A 23,624-nucleotide genomic window follows, 5' to 3' on the forward strand; every position below is an offset into this window, starting at 1 on the left:
AGTTGAAAGAGCTCAGAAACAGCACCCAGGCCCAGAGTTCAAGCCCCACAACTGAGTAAAAAATGTGGAGTTGCATTTACAAGAAATCTGAACAAGCTACAGTTGCAAAGGTAAAACTACTAATGAGACGGTGTTTTGTGGCTTAAATGAACTTCAGACTTGCCAAAGGAAACTTTTGTGTTAGGGAAAAGTGACATGAAAGGGGGTAAAAAAAATTTGTACATCAAAGGTGGTTGTGAATCACAACTGAGGAAGTTTATCACCAATAAAATTTCTGTAAAACACACAAAAAATTCTGAAAACCCCTCCAAGTTGAGTTTTGTATCCAAACAAGTATAGTACATCTAATATGTGCCCCAAGCCAGTGTTCTTGACCCTGAAATGAGTTATACCATTTACTTCTCTGCCTCTAATGTGTCTGGCTTGTTTGAAGTATCACAGTGAGACTTAATCTTGTCAGTACTGTGGTATGACCTCAGGGCTTTATGCTTGCTGGCCAGGTACTCTACCACTTGAACCATGCCTACAACTTATTCTAGCTTGTGGCATCAGTTCTCTGAGCTTCATGCAATAATTCCAGAGGGAAAATGCTCTTTCTTAGTATGTGCTCAATGGAGCTGATTCTTTCATAAACAAATTTAATATCTTCAAAAAGAAGAGATAATAGGGTGGATAACTTTTCAACATTATTTGTGCATAACCAGTAGCAAAAATTCATGTCCATTCTTAGTAAATTAAGTTGTAAGATCACTGGTCATTGTTTAAACAGGGAAATGGATTCTGGGTTCGGGAATGGTGGCATGCTTTTTTTCTCAGCCAGAGTGAAAGCACAATGAGTGGGCAAATGCGGCTCTGTCATGCCCAGTGACATGTGGAAGTTCAGGAGAATCACAGTCATGCAAACCAAGCATTAAAGGATATCTTACAAAGAAAAGAACTATATCCATATTGGCTGTAGGCATGACTCAAGTGGTAAGGCCCTGTCTAAATGAGCATGAGATTCTGAGTACTGTTTCCAGAAGAGCAAAAATAAAACACCCAAGAAAACCCTAAAATAAAGCAAACAAAGAACACCATTCAGTTAGATGAGGCACATTTACAAATACCTTAATGTACAATTCAGAAAGGGTGACACAAAATAATGATTTCAGTGCCAGCCTGGGCTCCATAGCAGCTTGCACACCAGCCTGACTTCCCAAGCGAGTCCAAGTCATGGGGGAAAAAATCCTACTGTATCTATGTAGAAATTGAAACTCTCACCTGGGCACATTGGGTAACTCAAGGACAATCATGAACAAAATGGTTTGCAATAAAGTTTGGCCCTAAGAAAAGTGGGATTCAGTACAAGGGATGAGCAACAACATGCCTGGAGTGTTTGGAACCTTTCTCTGAACTCCTGACTTTTTTGATAAAGTGAAAGAAAAATTTTAGCAAGACAATTTAGAGGACATTTAATGGTCTAGACTCTTTAGTAAACAGAATGTGAATAATCCCATGGTGCCATGCGAAGCAACCTGTCCTGCTGGAGTCTATCTTAGTGCCATGGAGATATGAAATATATCCCGAAGTTAGCTATAGGCAGCCACATCTTTAATTCCAACACTTAAGAGCCTGAGGAAAATGCATCCTCAGGGATTCATGTTAGCTGGGACTATAGTGTGAGATATATGTACCTGGGGATACACAGGGAAAACCTGTCTGAAGAATTATTAGCAAAAAAAAATAAAGTAAAAATGAACAATTCTAAAAAAAAGACTTATAATACCACCCTTGACTTTTACATCTATTGCAGAGACCAGGAAGGTAATAAAATCACCCAATGACATAATACAGACGGAAAACAAAAAAACACAACACAATAAGCCAAAACAACTTTTACTAATAGAAATTCACAACAAAGGCTTCACTTCTTTTTTTTAGCTTCCAGAATGCATTTCGCTTAACTAACATGCGCTAAGAGGCTTCAGTATTAACTTGCTATCTTCTCTAACACAAAAAACTATTTCTCCCAATTTATTGATCAATATCATAACAGAACTATATATGGAAGGCTTCAAATTATTGGTTGAGACCGTTGTCCTTTTTTTCCAATATCTTACAATGTGCTGAATTAAATCTCAGCATTTGAACCTGAAAATAAAGAGAAAGCTAATCAAATAAAATACAGCAAAAGTATTAATGACTTGGGAAGCACTATGGAACACAGAATAGGAAGAATACTACCTATGAATAAGTAATGTGTCCAAACTATAAAGGCACACAACCAAGGACATAGGCTGTCAGCTGAGGATTGATGACCTGCTCAGCTCAAAATTCAGGGACACCAGAGGGCTGACTGGGCTGGAAAACTAAGTCAAGCTCAGAAGACACTAAAAGAAACATCACTTAACAATGAGTAGAACCAGGGACTGAGAAGACAAGAGCTCTGTATATCCCTACTCTTGGCTCTGCAAGGGCCAGGTTTTTTAAATAAAATGGGGAGTTTCCAGATCTCAGCTTCCCGAGTAGCTAGGATTACAGGAATGTGCCACCGTGCCAGACATGGTTTTATTATTTTTGGGTCAGCTGTTCAAGGTTCTAAGGGATAAATCCAAGGAGGAGGAAGTTGGCACACTGATAACAGCAGGGAGGAGGAGAACTGACTCGATAGCTTTATCAAACTGATTGGAGACCTGGATGTGTGACAGCTGAGTACTCCCTGGCATTTTACAGCCATAGTTGAATATTGCTAGAGGTGATGGGGTCTGTCTGTCTCCCAAAGATCAAACCCGGCTCCTGCTGGGATGGAGAGGGTGTTGGGATGGTGTGGTCTTAGTCTGCCATGGACATTTTCAAATAAGGCAGGGGTTGCAAATGATGTGCCTTTATTAGAAGCTGATCATAGAACCTGGTTAACTTTCACTAGTGACTTTCTTTGTGAGAATCATGGAGATCTGTATTCTTGCTTTAACTAGAGTAGCATATTACTATTTTTAAAAGCTCTTTTTACAAAGTAATTAAAATGAAACTATTTCTTTTACTTGCTTAGATTTTTGTGACTTGTTTGATCATCAGAAATGGCAAAATATATGAAAATAATTAAAATTATTTTTAATAATACTAGTCTTCTCATATTTTTGTGTACATATGATATTCTTCAAAAAACATGTTGAGGGTATACTTAAAACGTATCTTAATGCCTTAAAACGTTTGTTTCATGTGTATTACCTCGTATTCATTGAATTGTCCATTTTCTGCATCTGATACTACATACTTTTTCCCTCCCATCTCCTTCCCATCTGCTATTACATGCTTAATTCTTCATGTTAAATCCTCCTTGTGAGTTAATTTAAATCTATTTCTCTAAATACAAAGCTTTCCTATATATTTAAGGCATAATAAAGCTTTTCTAACACCCACCTTATTACTTCCTTAATGGCATTTTCAAAGAGTTCTCTTGTTTCTTCTAGAGGTCCTGGTCCTTTATCAAGTAATTGAGAGATTTTTTCATATTCTGAAAACACAAAAACATCTCAGTGGTTTTCAAAAATGAATAAAGAAGTCAATCTTGCTACATATTCTGTGTGTGTAGTCAGACATGCTAATGGTATATATATATATATATATATATATATATGTTTTAAAACATTTAGTTCAGGCAGGGCACAGTGGCTCATGCCTGTAATCCTAGCTACTCAGGAGGCTGAGATCTGAGGATCAAGGTTCAAAGCCAGCCTGGGCACAAAAAGACCTGAGACTCTTATTTCCAACTGACCTCTAGAAAATGGGAAGTAGGGCTTGTCACAGGGGTAGGGCAGTAGCCTTGAGCTGAAGAGCTCAGGGACAGTACCCAGGCTGAGTTCAAGCCCCATGACCCACAAAAAAATCAGTTCAGATACTGCCTTACATTAATCAGGAAAGTCTAACAATTATCTAATAAGATTAGAATTGAAAGGATGTTGAGAACTCTATGAGACACATTAGTCACAGTACAAAAGAACCATAATAAATTGTGTGAAAATGCACATCAAGCCAGGCAGTGGTGGCATATGCTTGTAGTCCTAGCTAGTCAGGAGGCTGAAATTTGAGGACCTCAGTTTGAAGCCATCCTGGGCAGAAAAGTCCCATGAGCCTCTTATCTCCAATTAACTACCCAAAACCCCAGAAATGGCACTGTGGCTCAAGTGGTAAAGTGTTAGCCTTGAGCACAAAGAGACCTAAGAAGAGTGCCCAGACTGCGTTCACACCCACAACCATCCAAAAAAAATGAAATTCTGTCAAAGATTTCCTTCTCCTATGGCAGTTGACCACGTGACCATCTCTCACAGTACAACATTCTTCCCATACTTAATGTATCCCAATATCTCAATTTCCTTCATGAGCTCACGTTTTAAATTACCTTTGACTTCCTCATATCCTGCTGGTGAAGAATCAGACACCATAGCTGGTAAATCCATTGCTTCCATGTCACTTGTAGAGAAGCTGTTGCTCACATCCTCTCCCCCAACTGTATTACCACCAGGTTTGCGAAGTGGCCCATATCCACTGCTACCAGGAGGGTGTTCACATACAAAATCCATTGGACTGAGGGGAGCACTGACTCCTGCCAGCTGCATAAACTTTGATGGAACACGTTTCCATAAGGAGCCTTCATCTAAGCCCTCACCTTCTTCCATGAGTTGTTCATAACCATGGTGGCTGACAACAGCAACTACAAACCAAAAGGAGAGGATGAGCTGTGAGATGGGAGGATTTCATGACACCTCATGCTCATGAGATAATTTATTTTGAGAAGATGATGGGTTGCTAGAGAAAAACCTCACCTATAATAGCTGGCATTTATATACATAACAAAATAAATTCTCTTGATAACCTCTAGCTCCTAGAATATATGCAGAAAGCAAGGTGGACAAAACATCTTCAATTATCCCTTCATGGATCCCTGGAATCTGTAATTGTCTTCTTGATAACATTTTTGTGCAAAAAAACTTAAATATTATATTTAGATGCCTATAAATTGTATAACATCACATAAAATCCATGGAAGTAAGCTGGAAATATGGCTTAGTGATACAGTGTGTGCTTAGCATGCATGAAGCCCTGTGTTTGATTCCTCAGTAGCATATAAACAAACAAAAAAAAAAGCAGAAGTGGTACTATGGTTCAAGTTATAGAGTGCGAGACTTGAGCAAAAGAAACTCAAGGACAGTGCCCAGGCTCTGAGTTCAAGTCCTAGGAATGGCAAAAAAGGATAATCTAATTGTAACCATTTTACAAAAGAATAGTTGAGATCCAGAAAGAGAAAGTGTCTTGTCCACAAGACTCAAGCTGTCATTCTGATGGAGCTCATCACACTGCAAAGGCGACCCTGCCTGTCCCCTCTGCTGTTGGCCAAGACTTTTCATATGGCTGATAAGGCATTGTGCAAGTCAGCTGCTCTTTCTAGGAATCTTAATGTGGATAAGAGTGTGGCAAATCTTGAAATAGCATCATAGTCCTAAGCAAAAAACGCTTTTTCACTTAAGGCTGGTACCTTGAATCACAGTTCCAAGTCCAGCTTTTTAACAGTTACTTGCAGAAACACAAAGGCACAATGCCTATGTGCCTCTGAGCATATAGAATATGTTTTTCAAACTGAACTCCAAGAAATAGAAACAAGAGTTGTTTTTTTTTTCTGAGCGGTTACTTCTGTTTTCTGTTCTTTTTTTGTTTTTGCCAATCATGGGGCTTGAGCTCAGGGCCTGAGCACTGTCCTTGGACTTTCTCAAGGCTAGCGCTCTACCACTTGAGCCACAGCACCATTTCTGGCTTTTTCTATGTATGTGGTTTCGAGGAACCAAACCCAGTGCTTTGTGTATGCTAGGCAAACACTCTATCACAAGGCCACACTTCTGTCCCTATTTTTATTTCCTTTCTGCCCGGTTTATTAATTTGTGTATCTTCAGGAAGAGGAGGCATAGAACTCAAGGAAAAGGAGTGAAAAAGGGTCACAGTGGTGCTCGCTGGACAATACAACTTGCCGTTGGAGATGGGAGGGAGGGACTGGTATGACACTGTATGAACAGAAAACTATTCATTACCTAATTTATATAATTATAACACCTGTGTGCATTACCTTAGTAACAATGAAGTAATTATTTTTAAAAAGAAGCTATATATCAGCAGTGAGCAATACCAACAGGCGCTGCCCATCTACCTTATGAAATACACACTGTCATGGAGAGTGAAGTCACACAGAAGTACACAGTGAAAAGACTCAGACAGCTGGACTCATGTTGACTGACACTCAAACAAGACATGAAATCAATCAATAGAGAGAATGTCCACAGCTTCCTGATGGTGGCAATATCTTCTTAGAGGAGTCTAAGAGAAGGCTTTAGTCAGGATGGAGTAAGGATCAGAGTCACAGCCACAGGACAAAGAAACAATACCCACAGAGGGAAGCTCAGAAGCAAAGAGAAAAGGATGAAGAGAGAATAGTGGTCCAGGAAGTACACAGCTTATGGACCATACTATATAGTCTCAGGTGGTGATCAAAGTGCTTAAGGCAGTGAAAATTGCTTCAGTATAGCCTGGAGTGACTTAGTCTAAATGCGTGCTTGTTTTGTCATTATGGTTGCAGGCTGAGAGAATACATGTAAAGGAGAAGCAGGAATTGAAAGTAGTTGGATCAAGAATTTTCAGAACTAGGGCTGGGAGTTTGGCCTAGTGGTAGACTGCTTGCCTAGCATGCACGAAGACCTGGGTTCCATTCCTCAGTACCACATATATTGTAAAAAGCCAGAAGTAGTACTGAGGCTCAAGTGGTATGCTCTAGCCTTGAGAAAGTCCAAGGAGAGTGCTCAGGCCCTGAGCTCAAGCCTAGGACTGGAAAAAAAAAAGAATTTTCAGAACTGGAGCCAGGCACTGATGGCTCACACCTGTAATTCTAGCTACTCAGGAGGCTGAGATCTGAGGATCACAGTTCAAAGCAAGCCCAGATACAAAAGTCTGTGAGATTCTTATCTACAGTTAACTACCACAAAGCCAGAAGTGGTACTGTGCCTCAAGTGGTAAAGCAATAGCCCTTCAGCTGAAGAGCTCAAGGTTCAGAGTTCAGAGGTCAAGCCCCACAACCACCACCACCAACAAAAAAGAATTTTCAGAACTAACTGATGATAAATCATGCCAGAGTAGACTAGAAAGTACAGAAAAATGTGTGGTTTAGAAATTAGTACAATTATATGAGAGAGAAATAAAAGGCAGAAATAAAATCATTGTACACATTTATCCTTAAGGGAAAAAAAAGTAGAATCGAAGTCCTAGAATGTTGCCACAGAGGAGGCAATGGATAACTACCTAACTTTAAACTGTTACACTTTTCCACAACAAACTTTGTATGAGTGAAGAAGCAGGATCCCTTGTATTACACTAGGCAGAAGAGCTGACAATGGGAGAAGGTGACCATGGGCTGAAGAGAAATGCACTGGCTTCTTGTGTAAAAACTGCCTCTTTCATACCTGCAGGAAATTCTTTATACTCCCAGAAACTGCCAAGATTTGCATCTTCTCAGAGAGGTTCTTTCCCCTTACACATATGCAGATATCTCTCTGCCCATCAGATATATTACCTTCTCCTTCTTCCATGGCCACCACCTCATTATGGAATTCTCCCTCATTTTCTAGTACATTTTCAGATGGAAGGAATTCAATGTGCTTCCTCTTGGGTGGTGGTGGAATAAACACGTCTTCATTCACTTGTTTTTCTTTAGTTTCAGGCCTTCCCAGATTCTTATTTACTTCATCAGCCATCGTTTCCTGGAAAATAGCCATGATAATATTACATTCATAATAACATTCAAGTTTCACAAAATGGAAATAGGACTGAAAGCTTCCAGGTTAAGATGGTAAGGACAAGAAAAGTTTTCTCCAAGTGGCTACATTATTGAACATTCAGAAAATCATAAACACATGCAAAATATGACAGAACAAGGCAAGTTGCTACTTTGAATGTATGTAATTACTATGTAAGAGAATGGAAGGTAAATCTGGCTGCTGGTGGCTCATGCCTGTAATCCTCACTACTCAGGAGACAAATGTCTAAGGATCATGGTTCGAAGCCAGTCTGGGCAAAAAAGTCCCCATGAGACTCTTATCTCCAAAGAACCACTCAAAAACCAGAAGTGGCACTGTGGTTCAAGTGGTAGAACACTAGTCTTGAGCACAAAGAGGCTCAGGGGCAGCACCCAGGCCCTGAGTTCAAGCCCCACAACTGACAAGAGAGACAAGAGACAGAGACAGAGACAGATTTGCCCCCAAAATGAGGAAAATCTACAGAAAAGGGTTTTGCTCAACCATAAAGAAGAAAGTGATTAGCCAGGCATTAGTGGCTAACATCTGTAATCGTAGCTACTCAGGAGGCTGAGATCTGAGGATCATGGTGAAAAGGCAGCCCAGCCTTCTGAGTAGCTGGGATTACAGATATGAGCCACTGGTATCTGGTGATAAGTTCATTCTTATTAAAACAAAATATATTGTTCTTAATGTACTATGTGAAGTTATTTCTTTTCTCTTTTTTCCCCTTATGGTTTATCTCATGTTGTTACTGTATCTGACTTTGGTACCTGTTATACTGCATATATGTTTATTTGAAATAGGAAAGGAAAGGGTAAAAACAGCATTATTGGGAGGGGTTGGAGAGAGGAGAGAAACAGGGGAAGGGGTATCAATGTTCAAGAAGTAATGTGCCCACTACCTGACAAATGTAACTGTAACCTCTCCATATATCACCCTGACAACTGAAAAAATAAATTTCCATTGCAATTCAAAAAAATACATCTGAAATTCCAAGCATAAATAGAAGGTTTTTTTTTTGCTTGTCATGGGGCTCAAACTCTGGACCTGGGCATTGTCCCTGAGCTCCTTTTTGCTCAAAGCTATTGTTCTACAACGTGCCACAGTGCTATTTACAGCTTTTTCTATGATTAATTGGAGGTAAGAGTCTCATGGACCTTCTTGCTTGGGCTGGCTTTGAACTATTATCCTTAGATCTCAGTGTCCTAAGTAGGATTTCAGCTGTAAACCACTAGTGACTAGCTGAAATTTTTCTTTCTGGAAGACAAATTCTATTAAGAGCCCTAGGACCCTAGAAAAATTCAGATCTACACTAACTCTTGTAAAATAAGAAATGACCAATTTGGCCACCGCCATATATATTACAAATTCAACAGAAATGAATATTAATATAGAAGAAAATTCTAAACTGGATACAGTGGTGGCTCATGACTGTAATAATACTCAGAAGACTGAGATCTGAGGATCATGGTTTAAAGTCAGCCTGGGCAGGAAAATTCCCATGAAAGTCTTATCTCCAATTAACCACCCAAAACCCCTATTAACAGAAAAATTCCATTTCTTATTATGTAGTAAAAAGCTGGAGTTGACTCTATGGCTCAATTATTAGAGCACTAGCCTTGAGCAAAAAGTTACGGACAGTGTCTAGGCCTTGAGTTCAAGTCCCAGGACAGGCAGGAAAGAAAGAAAATTTCATAAATGGTGATGATATATCTTTTTATTAATTTCATTTTATCGTCGGGAAAATTATAGAGGGGTGACAGTTACATTTGTAAGGTAAAAATTTCATATATTGAACATCTTAATAGAAAATAAAGGAGGAATCTGATTCCGAGAACCAGAATTATTCTGTAGATGAGTGAATTTCAACTTGTAATGTCCATAAAAGTCACATGATAACCTTGCCAAATGTAGAATATGTCTCAGCAAGTCTAGGAGGATCTGAACTTGTGAATTTCTAAAACATTTCTTTGTGATGCTAACATTTCTTTTACATAGAGTACAGACTTGAATAGCAAGGGATTAGGAAATCTTCTTAGACTCCGAAAAACAGTTGGTTAACCAATGTGTTAAGACACCTACTATTCCTGTCACTTAGACTTTACATAAAAGAAATGAGCTGGGCGCAGTTGCTCATGCCTGTAATCCTAGCTACTCAGGAGGCTGAGATCTGAGGATCAAGGTTCAAAGCCAGCCTGGGCACAAAAGGACCTGAGACTTATCTCCGATTAACCTCTAGAAAACAGGAAATGGGGCTTGGCTAAAGGGTAGGGCAGTAGCCTTAAGTTGAAGGTCACAGGGACAATGCCCAGGCCCAGGGGTAGGGTGGTAGCACTGAGCTGAAGAACTCAGGGACAGTGCCCAGGCTGAGTTAAAGCCCCATGACCCACCCACCCCCCAAAAAAGAAATAATTTTTTATTTCCAGTGGAAATCGCAAATAATTTCTCTCAGTATTCATTTACTTTCCTTCCACTCTCTCTCTCTCTCCCTCCATCATAGTAGTCTTCCTCCAAGAATAAGAAGGAGGAGGAGGAGGAGGAAGAGGAGGAGGAGGAGGGGAAGTAGTACTAGTAGTGGTAGTGGAGGAGGAGAAGAAGGAGGAGGAAGAATGGTGATATACTTTGAAAATAAACACATACATCATTTAAAAAAAGATTGACAGAAAAGAACAGGATCAAAGATGGCTCTGGAAGAGTAGGAAAACACCCTAGCTCTCTCCAACCAAAAATAGTAACAAGCAAAAAAAAAAATCACACGAGGCTGGGAGTTGGGCCTAGTGGTAGAGTGCTTGCCTAGCATGCACGAAGACTCGGGTTTGATTCCGTGGTACCATATACATAGAAAAAAGTCAGGAATGGTGCTGAGGCTCAAGTGGTAGAGCTCTAGCTTTGAGAAAGTCCAAGGACAGGGCTCAGGCCCTGAGCTCAAGCCCAGGACTGGCAAAAAAATAATCACAAGAAAGAGAGGGGGGAGGAAGGGGGAGAGGGAGAGAAATCCTTAGAATTGTCATGCACAAAGATGAAGAATCGTTGGGCCGGGAGTTTGGCCTAGTGGTTAAAGTGCTTGCCTAGCATGCATGAAGACCCGGGTTCGATTCCTCGGTACCCCACATACATAGCAAAAATCCAGAAGTGGTGCTGAGGCTCAAGTGGTAGAGCTCTAGCCTTGAGAAAGTCCAAGGACAGTGCTCAGGCCCTGAGCTCAAGCCCAGGACTGGCAAACCAAAAAAAAAAAAAAATGAAAAAAGACAAAGATGAAGAATCGCAAATATCCTTCCCCCTCCCTCACTGTCACTGCAGTTCGGCACTGCTAAGCCATGGCAGTGGCCTATGACAGCCTGGATCTTCAAAAACAGCAGTGGAGCACTGAATCCAAAATACAAAAACTGCCAGATATGGACAGCACAGACAGAAATTGAGATCACAGGCAAGAAACTGTGAAACCCAGACTGGGAGAGCTCCAACTGCCACACTGCTTTGCCCACAATCAGCACAGATACATCATGGCAGTGATTGGCAACCAGCAAGCTCCAGAGCACAGATACTGAAATCTGCCATAGCATTGCTGTACAGCCTTTAACCAGGCCCAGGAACAGTGAGTACTCTACTGGGGACTGCTCTTCCCTACAGGAGACAGAACTGAAGATAACCCACTGAATTTGACCCAGATCCCTCCCCCTCTCGCTGAAGGACAGCACATTTGAGGAGTACAAAGAGGACAGAACTCTTCTTCATCACCCCCCACCTGCACCCTACCTGCTGGCTTTCAATGGTAGGCTACAGGACCAGGTATCCCCCCCATAAGAGGGGCTATAGGCAGAGAAAATGAGAACTGATCTGAGAACCAAAGCCACACGTGCCTCAGCAGCCAGGGGAGCAAGCCTTGCCTGCCAGCCAACACCTCTCAAGGCAGCTCTCCTCTCTATGGGATTTCAAACCTCCAGGGCACTGGTCCTTCCCAAACTGGGAAATGCCAGTGTTCCCTGGCAGCCTGGCCCATGGATCTAGGTCTATAGAGGGTGCCCAGTTCACTGGCACCTACCAAGCCAACACATCCTAGGCGGGAATTCAAACAACCTGAACCACTGGCCCCACTGAAGCCACAAATCCCAAACAATCTCTGCCAATTGGAGGAGTGTCTCCCAGCCACCAGGATATATGCCATCGAGTAAGCCTTAAATGGGAACTCAAGCTGCCTAGCCCACTGGCCTGACTGAAGCCAAGTATACATGCCTCAGCAGCTTGTAGAGTTTGCTCACCCATAAGCGTCTCCCAAGAAAGTGCTCCCAAGATAGGAACCTGAAATGCCTGGGCCAGTATGGCACTGGCTCAACTGAAGCCACAAACTGCTCAGGCAACTGGAGGAGTGTCCCCTGCCCACTGGGGACACAGCTGCCAACAAGTGTGCCCCAAGTAGGAATTCATGCTTTCTAGACCTCTGGACCCTGACTGGAAACATGAATACTGTGTGCATGCTGGCTACTAGAGGATCATCTCCCATTGCCAGGAGCTTCTAAGCCACTACTAGCACATTGGTTGTATGGTTACACAATCCAGCAGGAACCTGCCTGGCCCAAGCGAAGGCTGCCACCTGTTGGACACCAATAGGTACAGCTTCAGCCATGGCCCTTACAATTCCTAAACCCAAATGCATAAATCACAAGGAAAGATTACAAGATTTATGGACAGTCAAGACAGCAAACCAAACACAAAAGCCAGCAGCAATCCATGGAAGAACTCAAATAAGAGTGAAGAAGAAATGGAGGACAAAAACCATTACAGATATGGTGACAAAATTTACCAAAGAAATAGAAAGGGAGATACAAAAACAATTTCAAGAGCACAAAGAAGAAATAAAAAAGGAAATCCAAGCCTTTAAAAATGCAGAAAAACAGACAGTATATCCTTCCTTACAAGATGAAATTAACACTTTAAGAACTTATATAGGAACCATAAATGGTTCAATTTCTACAATGTAAACCACAATAGAAGCCATAGGAAACAGAATAAGTGAAATATAAAATAGAATATCAGGAGTAGAGAGGAGCTGGAGCAGAAACTGACAGATACGGACAAAATACTCGGGATACTACCGAGGTCCAAGAATTTCCAAAGCCAAGAAATCAAATCTACATATAACTGGAATTGATGAGTGGACAGAGTACCCAAATAGAGAGATGCAACACTTATTCAATAAAATTACTACCAAAAACTTCCCCGATCTTGAGAGAAAATCTTACCCACATAACAAGAACATATAGAACATCTTGTAGACAGGATCATAGAGGAAACACATCATAGAAAAAGAAACAAAACATTAGACCAGAGTAGCAAGGAGCAAATTTTAAATGCTGTAAAATCAAAAAAGGAGTTATATTAGAATGGGAAAAATCAGAATGACTGTGGACCTCTCTATACAAACCCTCAATGTGAGGAGAGTCTGGAAAGGTACAATCCAAGCTCTGAAGATCAACAACTGCCAACCCAAACAGACAGAGTTAGCGAGGCTGGCATTTACATTTGATGGTGAAACTAAAATATTTTGTAATAAAGAATAAAGGAATGCATGAACAATAAACCAGCACTACAAAAATTGCTAAAAGTAGGAACTATACCAGACAGAAATTACTAGAAGATAAACCTACTAAGCACAGGAAAAAGAAAGAAGCAAAACACAGGAAATAAAACAAATGGCAGCTTCCTATAAACCTATAACCCTAAACATTAATGGACTCACTTCTCCAATCAAAAGAAAAAGAGCTACAGATTGGATCAGGAAACAAAATCCATTCATTTTTTTTTTGTCTCCAAGAGAGCCACCTCACAGACAAAGATAAAACAAATTCCCAGTGAATGGATGGAAAAAGATCTTCCATGCAAATGCACCCTGCAAGAAGGCAGGAGTAGCCATATTGATATCTGATAAAATCAGTACAAAAAGACAAAGTTTATTACATACTAATAAAAGGAAGAACCCATAAAGAGTAAATTAGTTATCAACATATATGCAGTAAACAATGGTACCTAAATATGTTAAACAAATACTTTCAGATTTACAAAACAAGATTGACCCAAATACAATAGTAATGGGAGACTTCAGTACCTCACTTTCACTGAAGGACAGGTCTACTAAACAGAGGATAAGCAAAGAAGCCTCTGAATTACATGATAACAGAGCGATAACACAGATTATTTCTATCGATGAGATAGGAATTTAAAAAACTGTACATAAAACTGAGCAAAAAGGGCCGGGAGTTTGGCCTAGTGGCTAAAGTGCTTGCCTAGCATGCATGAAGACCCGGGTTCGATTCCTCGCTACCACATACATAGAAAAAAAGCCGGAAGTGGTGCTGAGGCTCAAGTGGTAGAGCTCTAGCCTTGAGAAAGTCCAAGGACAGGGCTCAGGCCCTGAGCTCAAGCCCAGGACTGGCAAAAAAAAAACTGAGCAAAAAAAAGCTGGTACTTTGAAAAAATAAAATTGACAGACCTCTTGCAAGATTAACAAAAAAAAAAAAGAAGAGAGGAGACTCAATAAGTTCAGGGATGCCACAGGAGAAATTACTACAAATATCCAAGATATCCAAATGATCATAAAGGACTATTTCCAAAACCTGTACTCACTAAATAAGGAAAACCTAGCAGAAATGAACTTTTTTTCTAAGTACAAATTGCCCAAACTGAACTAAGAAGAAATAAATCAATTAAATAAGCCAACACCATGCAATGAGATAAAGGAAGTAAACAAAAGTCTTATAACCAGGAAAATCCCAGACCCAGATGGATTCATTGTGGAATTCTATAAGGCTACCAAAAAGGAACTAATATTCCTCAAGCTTTTCTGTGAAATAGAAGCAGATGCAGAAATCCCAAATTCAATGAAGCCAATATCAAACTCATCCCCAAACCAGGAAAGGATCCAACAAATACAACTACAGACCAATCTCTCTGATTAACACTAACACAAAGTTTCTCAGAAAATATTAGCCAAAATAATCCAGAGCATATTTTTAAAAAATCATATATTATGTCCATATAGGCTTCATTCCACAGATGCAAGCCTAGTTTAACATACACAAATAAACATAATCCACCATATCAACAGAGCCAAGGTCAAGAACAATATGAGCATCTCAATAGAGGCAGAAAAGGCCTTTGACAAAATACAATATCCATTCATGTTAAAGCACTGGAGAGCCAGGCACCTCTAATTCTAGCTATTCAGAAGGCTGAGATCTGAGAATCACAGTTCGAAGTCAGCGCAAGCACAAAAGACCATGATACTCTTATCTCCAATTAACCACCAGGAAACCGGAAGTGGCACTGTGGCTCAAGTGTCAGAATGCTAGCCTTGAGCTAAAGAGCTCAGGGACAATGCCCAAGTCCAGAGTTCCAACCCCATGACCGACAAAAAAAAATTAAACATAGATTTTCTCTACAACCCTGCTATACCACTCCTAGGCATCTAAGCTGAGCAACATGAACCAAGATATGACAAGGACATCTGCACATCCATGTTCATCATTGCACTGTTCACAATAGCCAAGAGATGGAAACACCCCAATGCCCTGCTACAGATGAATGAATCCAAAAATGTTGTACCTACATACAATAGAACTTTACTCTGGCACCAGAAACTATAAAATAATGGCATTTGCAGAAAAATGGACGGAACTAGAACAAACCATGCTGAACGAGATAAGCTAAGATCAGAGAAACAAATGGCACATGGTCTCCCTAATATATGGGTATTATACAAGACATGACAAAGTAAACAGGACTCAAGATACTCATACACAGTGAAACCAAAAGAAGACACTTTCATGAGAAAGGCACCAAATTGTAATACCCAAGTATCTTTTCATATGTACATAAAATAATATACAGATCAAAAATAATGACAAAGATAACAAAACAGAAGACCTCTTCTCAATTTGTCTTATCATTTTTTTTGTTTTAATCTTTGTTGTTGTAGTTGGGAATGGGGCTTGAAATCTGGGCTTGGGTGCTACCCCTGAGCTTTTTAGCTCAAGGATAACAACTATAGCACTTGATCCACAGTGCCACTTATGGTTTTCTGGTGGTTAACTGGAGATAAGAGTCTCCTGGGCTTTCTCATGCCCAGGCTGGCTTTGAACCACAATCCTCAGATCATAGCTTCCAGAGTAGCTAGGATTAAATACATGAATCTCCAGTGCATGGCTTGTCCTATCGTTTTAGTTGACTCAGTATTCTTTACGTTATATATGGTGTAAACATGTGCATATCTGGGCTGGGAGTTTAGCCTAGTGGTAGAGTGCTTGCCTAGCGTGCACGAATACCTGGGTTCGATTCCTTGGTACCACATACATAGCAAAAACCCAAAAACGGTGCTCTGGCTCAAGTGGTACAGCTCTAGTCTTGAGGAAGCCCAAGGACAGTGCCCAGGCCCTGAGTTCAAGTCCAGGACTGGCAACAACAACAACAACAACAACAAAAACATGTGCACATCTGAAGGAAGGTGAGAGGACAGCACAGAATCAGTGGAAAGCATGTGAAAAAGTGCAGCAACTGGGCCCACCAGCTTTACTAGACATCAATGAAAGTGAACTAAGTAATTCAAGGGCAGTGAGGGAAGGGAGGGATTGGGAGAAAAAGAGGGAACAGCTGACGCTGAGCAAAAGGAAAGAAATGTACATATCACCTGATCAGAAAGAAATATTTTTATTGTTAATGTTCAAAGAGTTAAACTTTTCCTTATGTAAAACTTGAGGTCTTTTGTAATTTTTGTTATGCATAAGCTTTTTACATCAGAATATTCCTTATCAGTAAATGTTAAAAATGTGTATGAGACTGTAGCTAAGTATAACTACACCACAGTACTGTGAAATATATGTAATTACTCAATCTCAATGAAGAAATCTTCAAACAAAAACAAAGCACACCAAAAAAGATTAACCCAGTATGGGAATGTGGCTTAGGGGTAGAGTGCTTGGATAGCATGAACGAAGCCCTGGGTTTGATTCCTCGATACCACATAAACAGAAAAAAACTAAAGTGGCGCAGAGGCTCAGTAATAGAGTGCTAGCTTTGAGCAAAAGAAGCTCAAGAGTGGGCCGGGAGTTTTGCCTAGTGGTTAAAGTGCTTGCCTAGCATGCATGAAGACCCGGGTTCGATTCCTCAGTACCACATACATAGAAAAAAGCCAGAAGTGGTGCTGAGGCTCAAGTGGTAGAGCTCTAGCCTTGAGAAAGTCCAAGGACAGTGCTCAGGCCCTGAGCTCAAGCCCAGGACTGGCAAAAAAAAAAAAGAAGCTCAAGAGTTATTGCTCAGGGCCTGAGTTCAAGCCCCAAGACTGGCAACAAACGAATAGATAGATAGATAGATAGATAGATAGATAGATAGATAGATAGATATCAAATGGTACAGGTATAAAAAACAGCTATTTTTTTCCATGCTCAAGTGTATAATACTAATTATTCAAGAGGCTGAGATTGGCAGGATTCAAATTAATGCAGGTCTGGGATAAAGGTTCCTAAGACTCAAACAATAAAACGTTAACTCAAACAATAAAAACGTTGGGCATAGTGTTCCCTCACTATGCTCTGAGGTAAAGTAGAATGCTTAAATAGGATGACTGATGTCTACCATAGGGTAAAGTAGAAGGTACATATGCTCAAGTGGTGGTGATCCTGCCTAAGGGAAAAGTTCTCAGTTCAAATCTCAGTATGATAAAAATAAAATGAATAAATAAATACATAAATAGCTGGGTGCCTGGTGGCTTATGCCTGTAATCACAGCTACTCAGGAGGCCGAGATGTGAGAATCACAGTTCAAAGCCAGCCATCTCAAATTAACCTCCAGAAACTGGTGCTGTGGGTCAAAGCAGTAGAACACTAGCCTGGAGCAAAAGACCTCAGGGATTAAGTACCTAGGTCCTAAATTCAAGCTCCACAACCAACATGAATCCCTGGGTTCAATTCTCCAATACCATATACACAGAAAATGCTAGAAGTGGTACTGTGGCTCCAGTGGCAGGGTGCTAACTTGGAGCAAAAATAAAGTGTCCAAGATCAGTGCACAGGCCCTGAGTTTAATCCCCAGGACTGGCAAAAAAATACAAAACAAAAATAAATTAAATAAATACACAAATAAACAATATACATCAAATCATAACAGAGTTAAATGCAGGAGAGCAAGGCTTGCTTAGCATTCATAGATAAGTGCACATTTACCACATCCATACATCAAAAAATGCAAGGAAAATAACACTATTCTTTAAATTTTTCTCATTAGAATACTCATTTATTTTACTAGGAAGTGGTCTCTGAGAATTTTCCTCAGATGTATTCCATTCAATCTTACCCATTACTATCCCAATATCATTCTTTTTTCATTTTCATTTTTTCTCATTATAAAGGTGATGTACAGAGGGGTTAAAGTTACATAAGTCAGGTAATGAGTACATTGCTTTTTGGACACTGTCATCCCTTCCCTCATTCTCTCCCAGTTAACGCTACACTTTTTAAGCGTTAATTGCAGTTGAACTGAGATTTATTCTTTTTTTTTTCCAGTCCTGGGCTTGAGCTCAGGGCCCGAGAACTGTCCTTGGACTTTCTCAAGGCTAGAGCTCTACCACTTGAGCCTCAGATTCTAAAAATAAATTTAGAAGATAAATATTTTGTTTGTTAGTACTATGCTTTGAATTGAGGAACTGACATTTGCAGATCTCCCTAGTACTCTACCACTTAAGTTGTATCTGTATTCAGGTTTTCTGCTTGTTATTTTCATGATGGAATATCCCAAAACTTTCTGCATTGAAACGTAATTGTCCTTATCTCAGTATTCAGAACCATAACAATAGACATGAGCATGGCTCCAAAAGTAAGTTTAAAAAAAAATCTATGGCAAATGTGAAACAGATGAACAAGTGAAATATCAAGGATCATGTTTCTGCAAATCTGTATATAATACAAGGATGTCTGCTAAGTAGACAACCATGTTTTTGGTACACTAAAATCCCAGCATGTCCAGGGGAAGATAAAATCATAAGGGATGGGAAGAAAACTAAATTTTAATTTTTCATACACAAAGAGTCTCAGTAGAAACACTACTCAAATTCTATCAGTTAATTCAGGTTGGTAACTAATCTTGCTAAATTTCCAGACCTAGGAACAGTAATCATTAACAACCTGCATTTTTGTGGGTAATACAAATTCCTAGAAAACAAAATCTAAATTACCATTAAAAATGAAGCCAAGCTGGTCACTGGTGGCTCATACCTGTTATCCTAGCTACTCAGGAGGCTTAGATCTGAGGATCATGGTTCAAAGCCAGCAGGAAAGTCCGTGAGACCCATCTTCAATTAACCACCATAAAATTGGAAGTGATGCTGTGGCTCAAGTGGTAGAGTGCTAGCCTTGAGCTGAAGGGGCAGCGCCCAGACCCAGAGTTCGAGCCCCACGACTGACAAAAAAAAATGAAGTCTAAATACTGAAACCCTAGTGTGAATGAATAAAATTAAAGCTGTGCTAAACCTCTCTTTGAAGTACATAAGCCAGAATGCACAGCTATAGAAGCCCTGGTGATAAATGAGGAAGGATATTCTTTTTTATTACTAAATTCACTCTGGACAGCCCTCCACCCGATCTCAGAATGATTTTAGCAAACTTGTTTACACTATTATAATGTTAAATTTGTTTGGAGATTGACAACTGAAAAATCAACCTTATAGAAGTTAAAGGGCTTAGGAAAGCCAAAAAGGTAACAGATAAATAAAATTATCATAGACTATTATTGTAAGGGTTGCCAAAAGTAGACCATCAGGCAAAAGAGTTTACTGGGAGAAGCAAACCACTGACTTGCACCAGATGTAAGTGTGCAGATCAGAGAGCTAATGTCAGAGAGGGATTGTACAGGGAAAGGCCACAGCAGATATGAAAGTGACCTCAGAGCCTGGAGTCTCACAGGGAACTCAGTCTGGTGACTGGCAATCAGGTAATTAACAGTTACAGGTGATTACTAGTATGGGGAAGGATAACCATCATAAGGTACTGGAGATGGGATAGGAAAAATATACTACTGCAACACAATACAGATTTTGGAAACAAGTACAGAAATATAAAACAGCTAAATGTTTAACCACCAAGCCAGAAAATCATTGTGACAAGTATGGTCCATTATGTTAAACGAATGCACTGAACACCAGAAAACATAATGGCTCTTACTTCATGGAAAAAACTGTGATACTTTGAATATTTTCTTCATATATTTAGGGTAGGCAAAGCTTTTTGAAGAAGATAAAAATCTTAATCACCAACTATACCCTCAGTAAAGTCTCAGTAAAATTGAGAAGTTCTGTCAAGTTAGAGGTCTCACGATCGTATGAATGGAAAACAGAAAATTGCATTAGTTCTATAGAATTCTCTACTTTTTATAGGTGTAAATATAGAATGGGAATCTAGAATACATGTAAAAGCATAGCCATTTATATTTACTGCAGTTTAGATTCAAGGCCTGTTAGTTGGTAGGCGGGTAGGTGCTCTATCTCTTGAGCCAAGTCACCACTTCTTTTTCAGTTATTGTCAGTTATTTTTCAGATAGTTTAAGGTTTTAGCTCAGGATTTAGCTGTCACTGCTATGAGTCTGTCTATGTCTCTGTCTTAACTAAAGTACCAGGTACACTGAGCCATATCTAATTTATTTGTTTATATGAAGTCTTCCTAATATTTTGTTACAGGTGGCCTGGAACTGCAATCTTTTTTTTTGCCAGTCCTGGGGTTAAGCTCAGGGCCTGAGGACTGCCCTTGGATTTTTCTCAAGGCTAGAACTGTACCACTTGAGCCTCAGCACCACTTCTGGCTTTTTCTAAGTATGTGGTACCAAGGAATTGAACCCGGTCTTCGTGCATGCTAGGCAAGCACTCTACCACTAGGCCAAACTCCCAGCCCCTGGAACTGCAATCTTTCAGAAGTCTGCCTCCTGAGTATGTGGGATTATAGTTATGCAGTACCCTATCCTAACGAATGTGTATAATGCAAAGTATCAACAAAACTGATGCAAATGACCTCTAAAAAAGGAGTCCTTCCCCATTGGAACAGGACTGGAACCCCAGATTTTGAGTAGGCCCTGAGCAAAAAATCGTAGTTGGAGACAGCTGGGATAAAAAGTTAGACAGACCACATCATAACCCATAATCATGGGCATAGGTAAGAGGATCTCATTCCCTAGCTGGCCCAAAAAATATGTAAGACGTCTCTGAAACACAAAGTAGAAACATCAGTAAAGTCCTGGATGTGAGTCAAATGGTAGAGTTCCTGTATGGTCAGGTAGTCTTTTAGTTTCACTCTACACATATCAAACAAAAAATCTGAAAAACATCCAAAAGATAAACAATTCCAAGTAAGATCAGAGAATTGCATATCCAGATGCCATGAGAATGACAGCTGAATAGACAACACTGGCTTGCAAATTGGATGGAAGTGAATCCACATTAACAAAGAAGTGTCCAGAGCCATTGCAGAAATGTTAGAATATGCAGGAAAAAAGTGGCTATGCAAACCACCTCAGTGTTGAACCTGAGCCCACGTTCCAACCAAGCCAACTGCCCTCTAAGTTTTAGTGTTTCACTCAACTGAAAACTTACAGTAAGATACCGACATGACCTTGAAAGTTCCGTTCTGTCCCTGACCCACATGGCTCTGGTAGAAAAATCAGAGTGGTCCTCCTATATGCAGCTTCCCATCTAAAAAGAAGCTCTCTGAACCCTAGCATACCAAAGACGTGTGGCCAAGATTCACCATGACCAGGGTAGAGACGGCTAAGGTCAGTAGCTAAGATATGCTTAGTGCAAAAATACAGTAGTAGAGGAACCATGCTCACTTCCTAGGAGAAACCGGATGCCAGTCAGAAACCACGTGACGGAGTCTAGGGCCCAAGGAATAGCAAACAGCAAAGAGTCTCGCTGTGTATACCATGGGATGAGTAGGCCGTCTAAAACCAATACTCCAAGACCAAGCGGGAGGTGCCTTCTCAACAATCTATCACTCCTGAAAGGCCCTCATAAAACGGAGTACAGTACCCCCCCACACACACCCCTCAACTGACACAGCACTTATATGAAAGCCTCTCCGTCGCTGAGTTAAAAACCACCATAAATTTTCATATGCCGACTTAACACTGACATCTTAGGACTGGCTATGACTTCTTCTGCCCTCCCGAACAGATTCTCCTATCCCTCCCACTCACCATCCCCTACTCGCCTCCTTGGCTCCTCCACCTTCCCAGAGCTAAAATACTGACCTGAAGGTTGTGTCTCCGAGCACCTCTAAAATGGCGGAGTAGCGGCACGCCTTGCCTCTCCCGTGGGACTTTCTAGGGCCCGCCTCCTGTGTGGAAACGAGGCTGCACATGCGCACTACAGCGGTCTGGGATAGAAGTCTGAGTGGGTGTGTCTTCCGGGCTTTTCAATACCTTATTGCTCCACTACAGAAGGGTCATGTAGCCTAGGTACTGATCCTGGAGATTGGGAGTGAGTATATCCAGAACCTAATGTGCAAGAGGCTAGCGAGCAGCAGGAAGGTTGGCTCTCACCACACGTCTGACTTTCCATCTAGGATTTTTCTTCACTGAAAACCACCACAGTCAAAACTAAAGCTGGGATGTAACCGAGTTGTGGGTCTCTTGCTTTTCCATAGATAAAGCCTTTCATGGTATCTACAGCTCCTGTGTGGGTTAGAACCTTTAAAGAACCACAGTCCCTTCTTTTTCCTTCAGCAAAATCGAAGTATAAAGTAGTCCTGGCAAGATATTCCATCTGCGTGTATTGATGGTCCTCATGGATGCCAAAACGATGTGATAAAAACCGGCAACCCCTATTCACAAGGACAACATTCACAATGATTCTTAGGTAAGTCTCTGACCCAAACTTATGCTTTCTTAGGAAGAAATATAAGTCTCACTCCCTGTAAAACCAAATATATGTGAAGCTCCTGGTGTCTTACCTTCTAATCCACCCTGCCCTAGTGGTTTCCTGTAGGAAAGGTGCAGGAGGACCTACTTGTTCATGAGCAGCTGCTTTTATGCAATAAGGTCATTTCCCAATTTCCTATTTCATCATACTGGAAGTGTGGGTTCTCTATAGCAAAAGAATAAGTTAGGATTCCATCTCAGAAAAACTAGATATGCTTGAACACATCTGTAGTCCTAGCTACAGTATTGTGATGAGGCCACCAGGATAAAAATGTAAACTTTATATCTAAAAAATAACTAAACCACTATACCTAAGAATGAGGCATTGCATACAAGCATTATTTAAAAAAAAATGTACCCTTTTTTTTTTTAAAAAAAAGGTAGAGCCCTAGCCTTGAGAAAGCCCAAGGGAAGTAAGTGCTCAGGCCCTGAGTTCAAGGCCCAGGACTAGCAAAAAAAAAAAAAAACTGGAAAAGAAAAATAAAAAAAAAATCATGAACCTGTATGTGAAGTAATGCACCTTCTATGTGAATGTAATATAACCCTTCTATTAATTACAATAAAATATATAAAAAATATCATGAACAAAGACAGTGAACCAATTTTAGCTTATAAAAATGGTGAAATCATGTGGTATATATATATATATATATATAAAATATACAATGGAATTCTACATACCAACAGACAAGATAAAATAATGGCATTTGCAGGGAAGTGGATGAATCTAGTGGGGATCATGTTGAGTGAGACAAGTCAAGACCAAAGGAACAAAAGGTGCATGGTATGCTTAATATGTGGCTATTAGATCCAAACAGTACAAGAGCGAGGACTCGATATTTGCATATCCAATGCTATTGACATGGT

General features: G+C 40.3%; 1 protein-coding gene across 1 annotated transcript; it reads right to left on the bottom strand.

The window, feature by feature from the left end:
- Positions 1 to 676: 676 nt before the first annotated feature.
- On the bottom strand, positions 677 to 22,148 carry LOC150041588 (integrator complex subunit 6-like). Its single transcript, XM_090327076.1, has 5 exons — positions 22,089 to 22,148; positions 7,589 to 7,775; positions 4,379 to 4,690; positions 3,400 to 3,493; positions 677 to 2,130 (listed from the first exon to the last, which is right to left on the bottom strand). The coding sequence occupies exons 2-5, from the start codon at positions 7,767 to 7,769 to the stop codon at positions 2,118 to 2,120; spliced, it is 600 nt and encodes a 199-aa protein (XP_090183202.1). The 5' UTR covers positions 7,770 to 7,775; positions 22,089 to 22,148; the 3' UTR covers positions 677 to 2,117.
- Between the last annotated feature and the right edge of the window lie 1,476 nt (positions 22,149 to 23,624).

The sequence above is a fragment of the Megascapheus bottae genome, chromosome X (genome assembly GCF_031878675.1).
Source record: "Megascapheus bottae isolate mThoBot1 chromosome X, mThoBot2.hap1, whole genome shotgun sequence".
Taxonomy (NCBI): domain Eukaryota; kingdom Metazoa; phylum Chordata; class Mammalia; order Rodentia; family Geomyidae; genus Megascapheus; species Megascapheus bottae.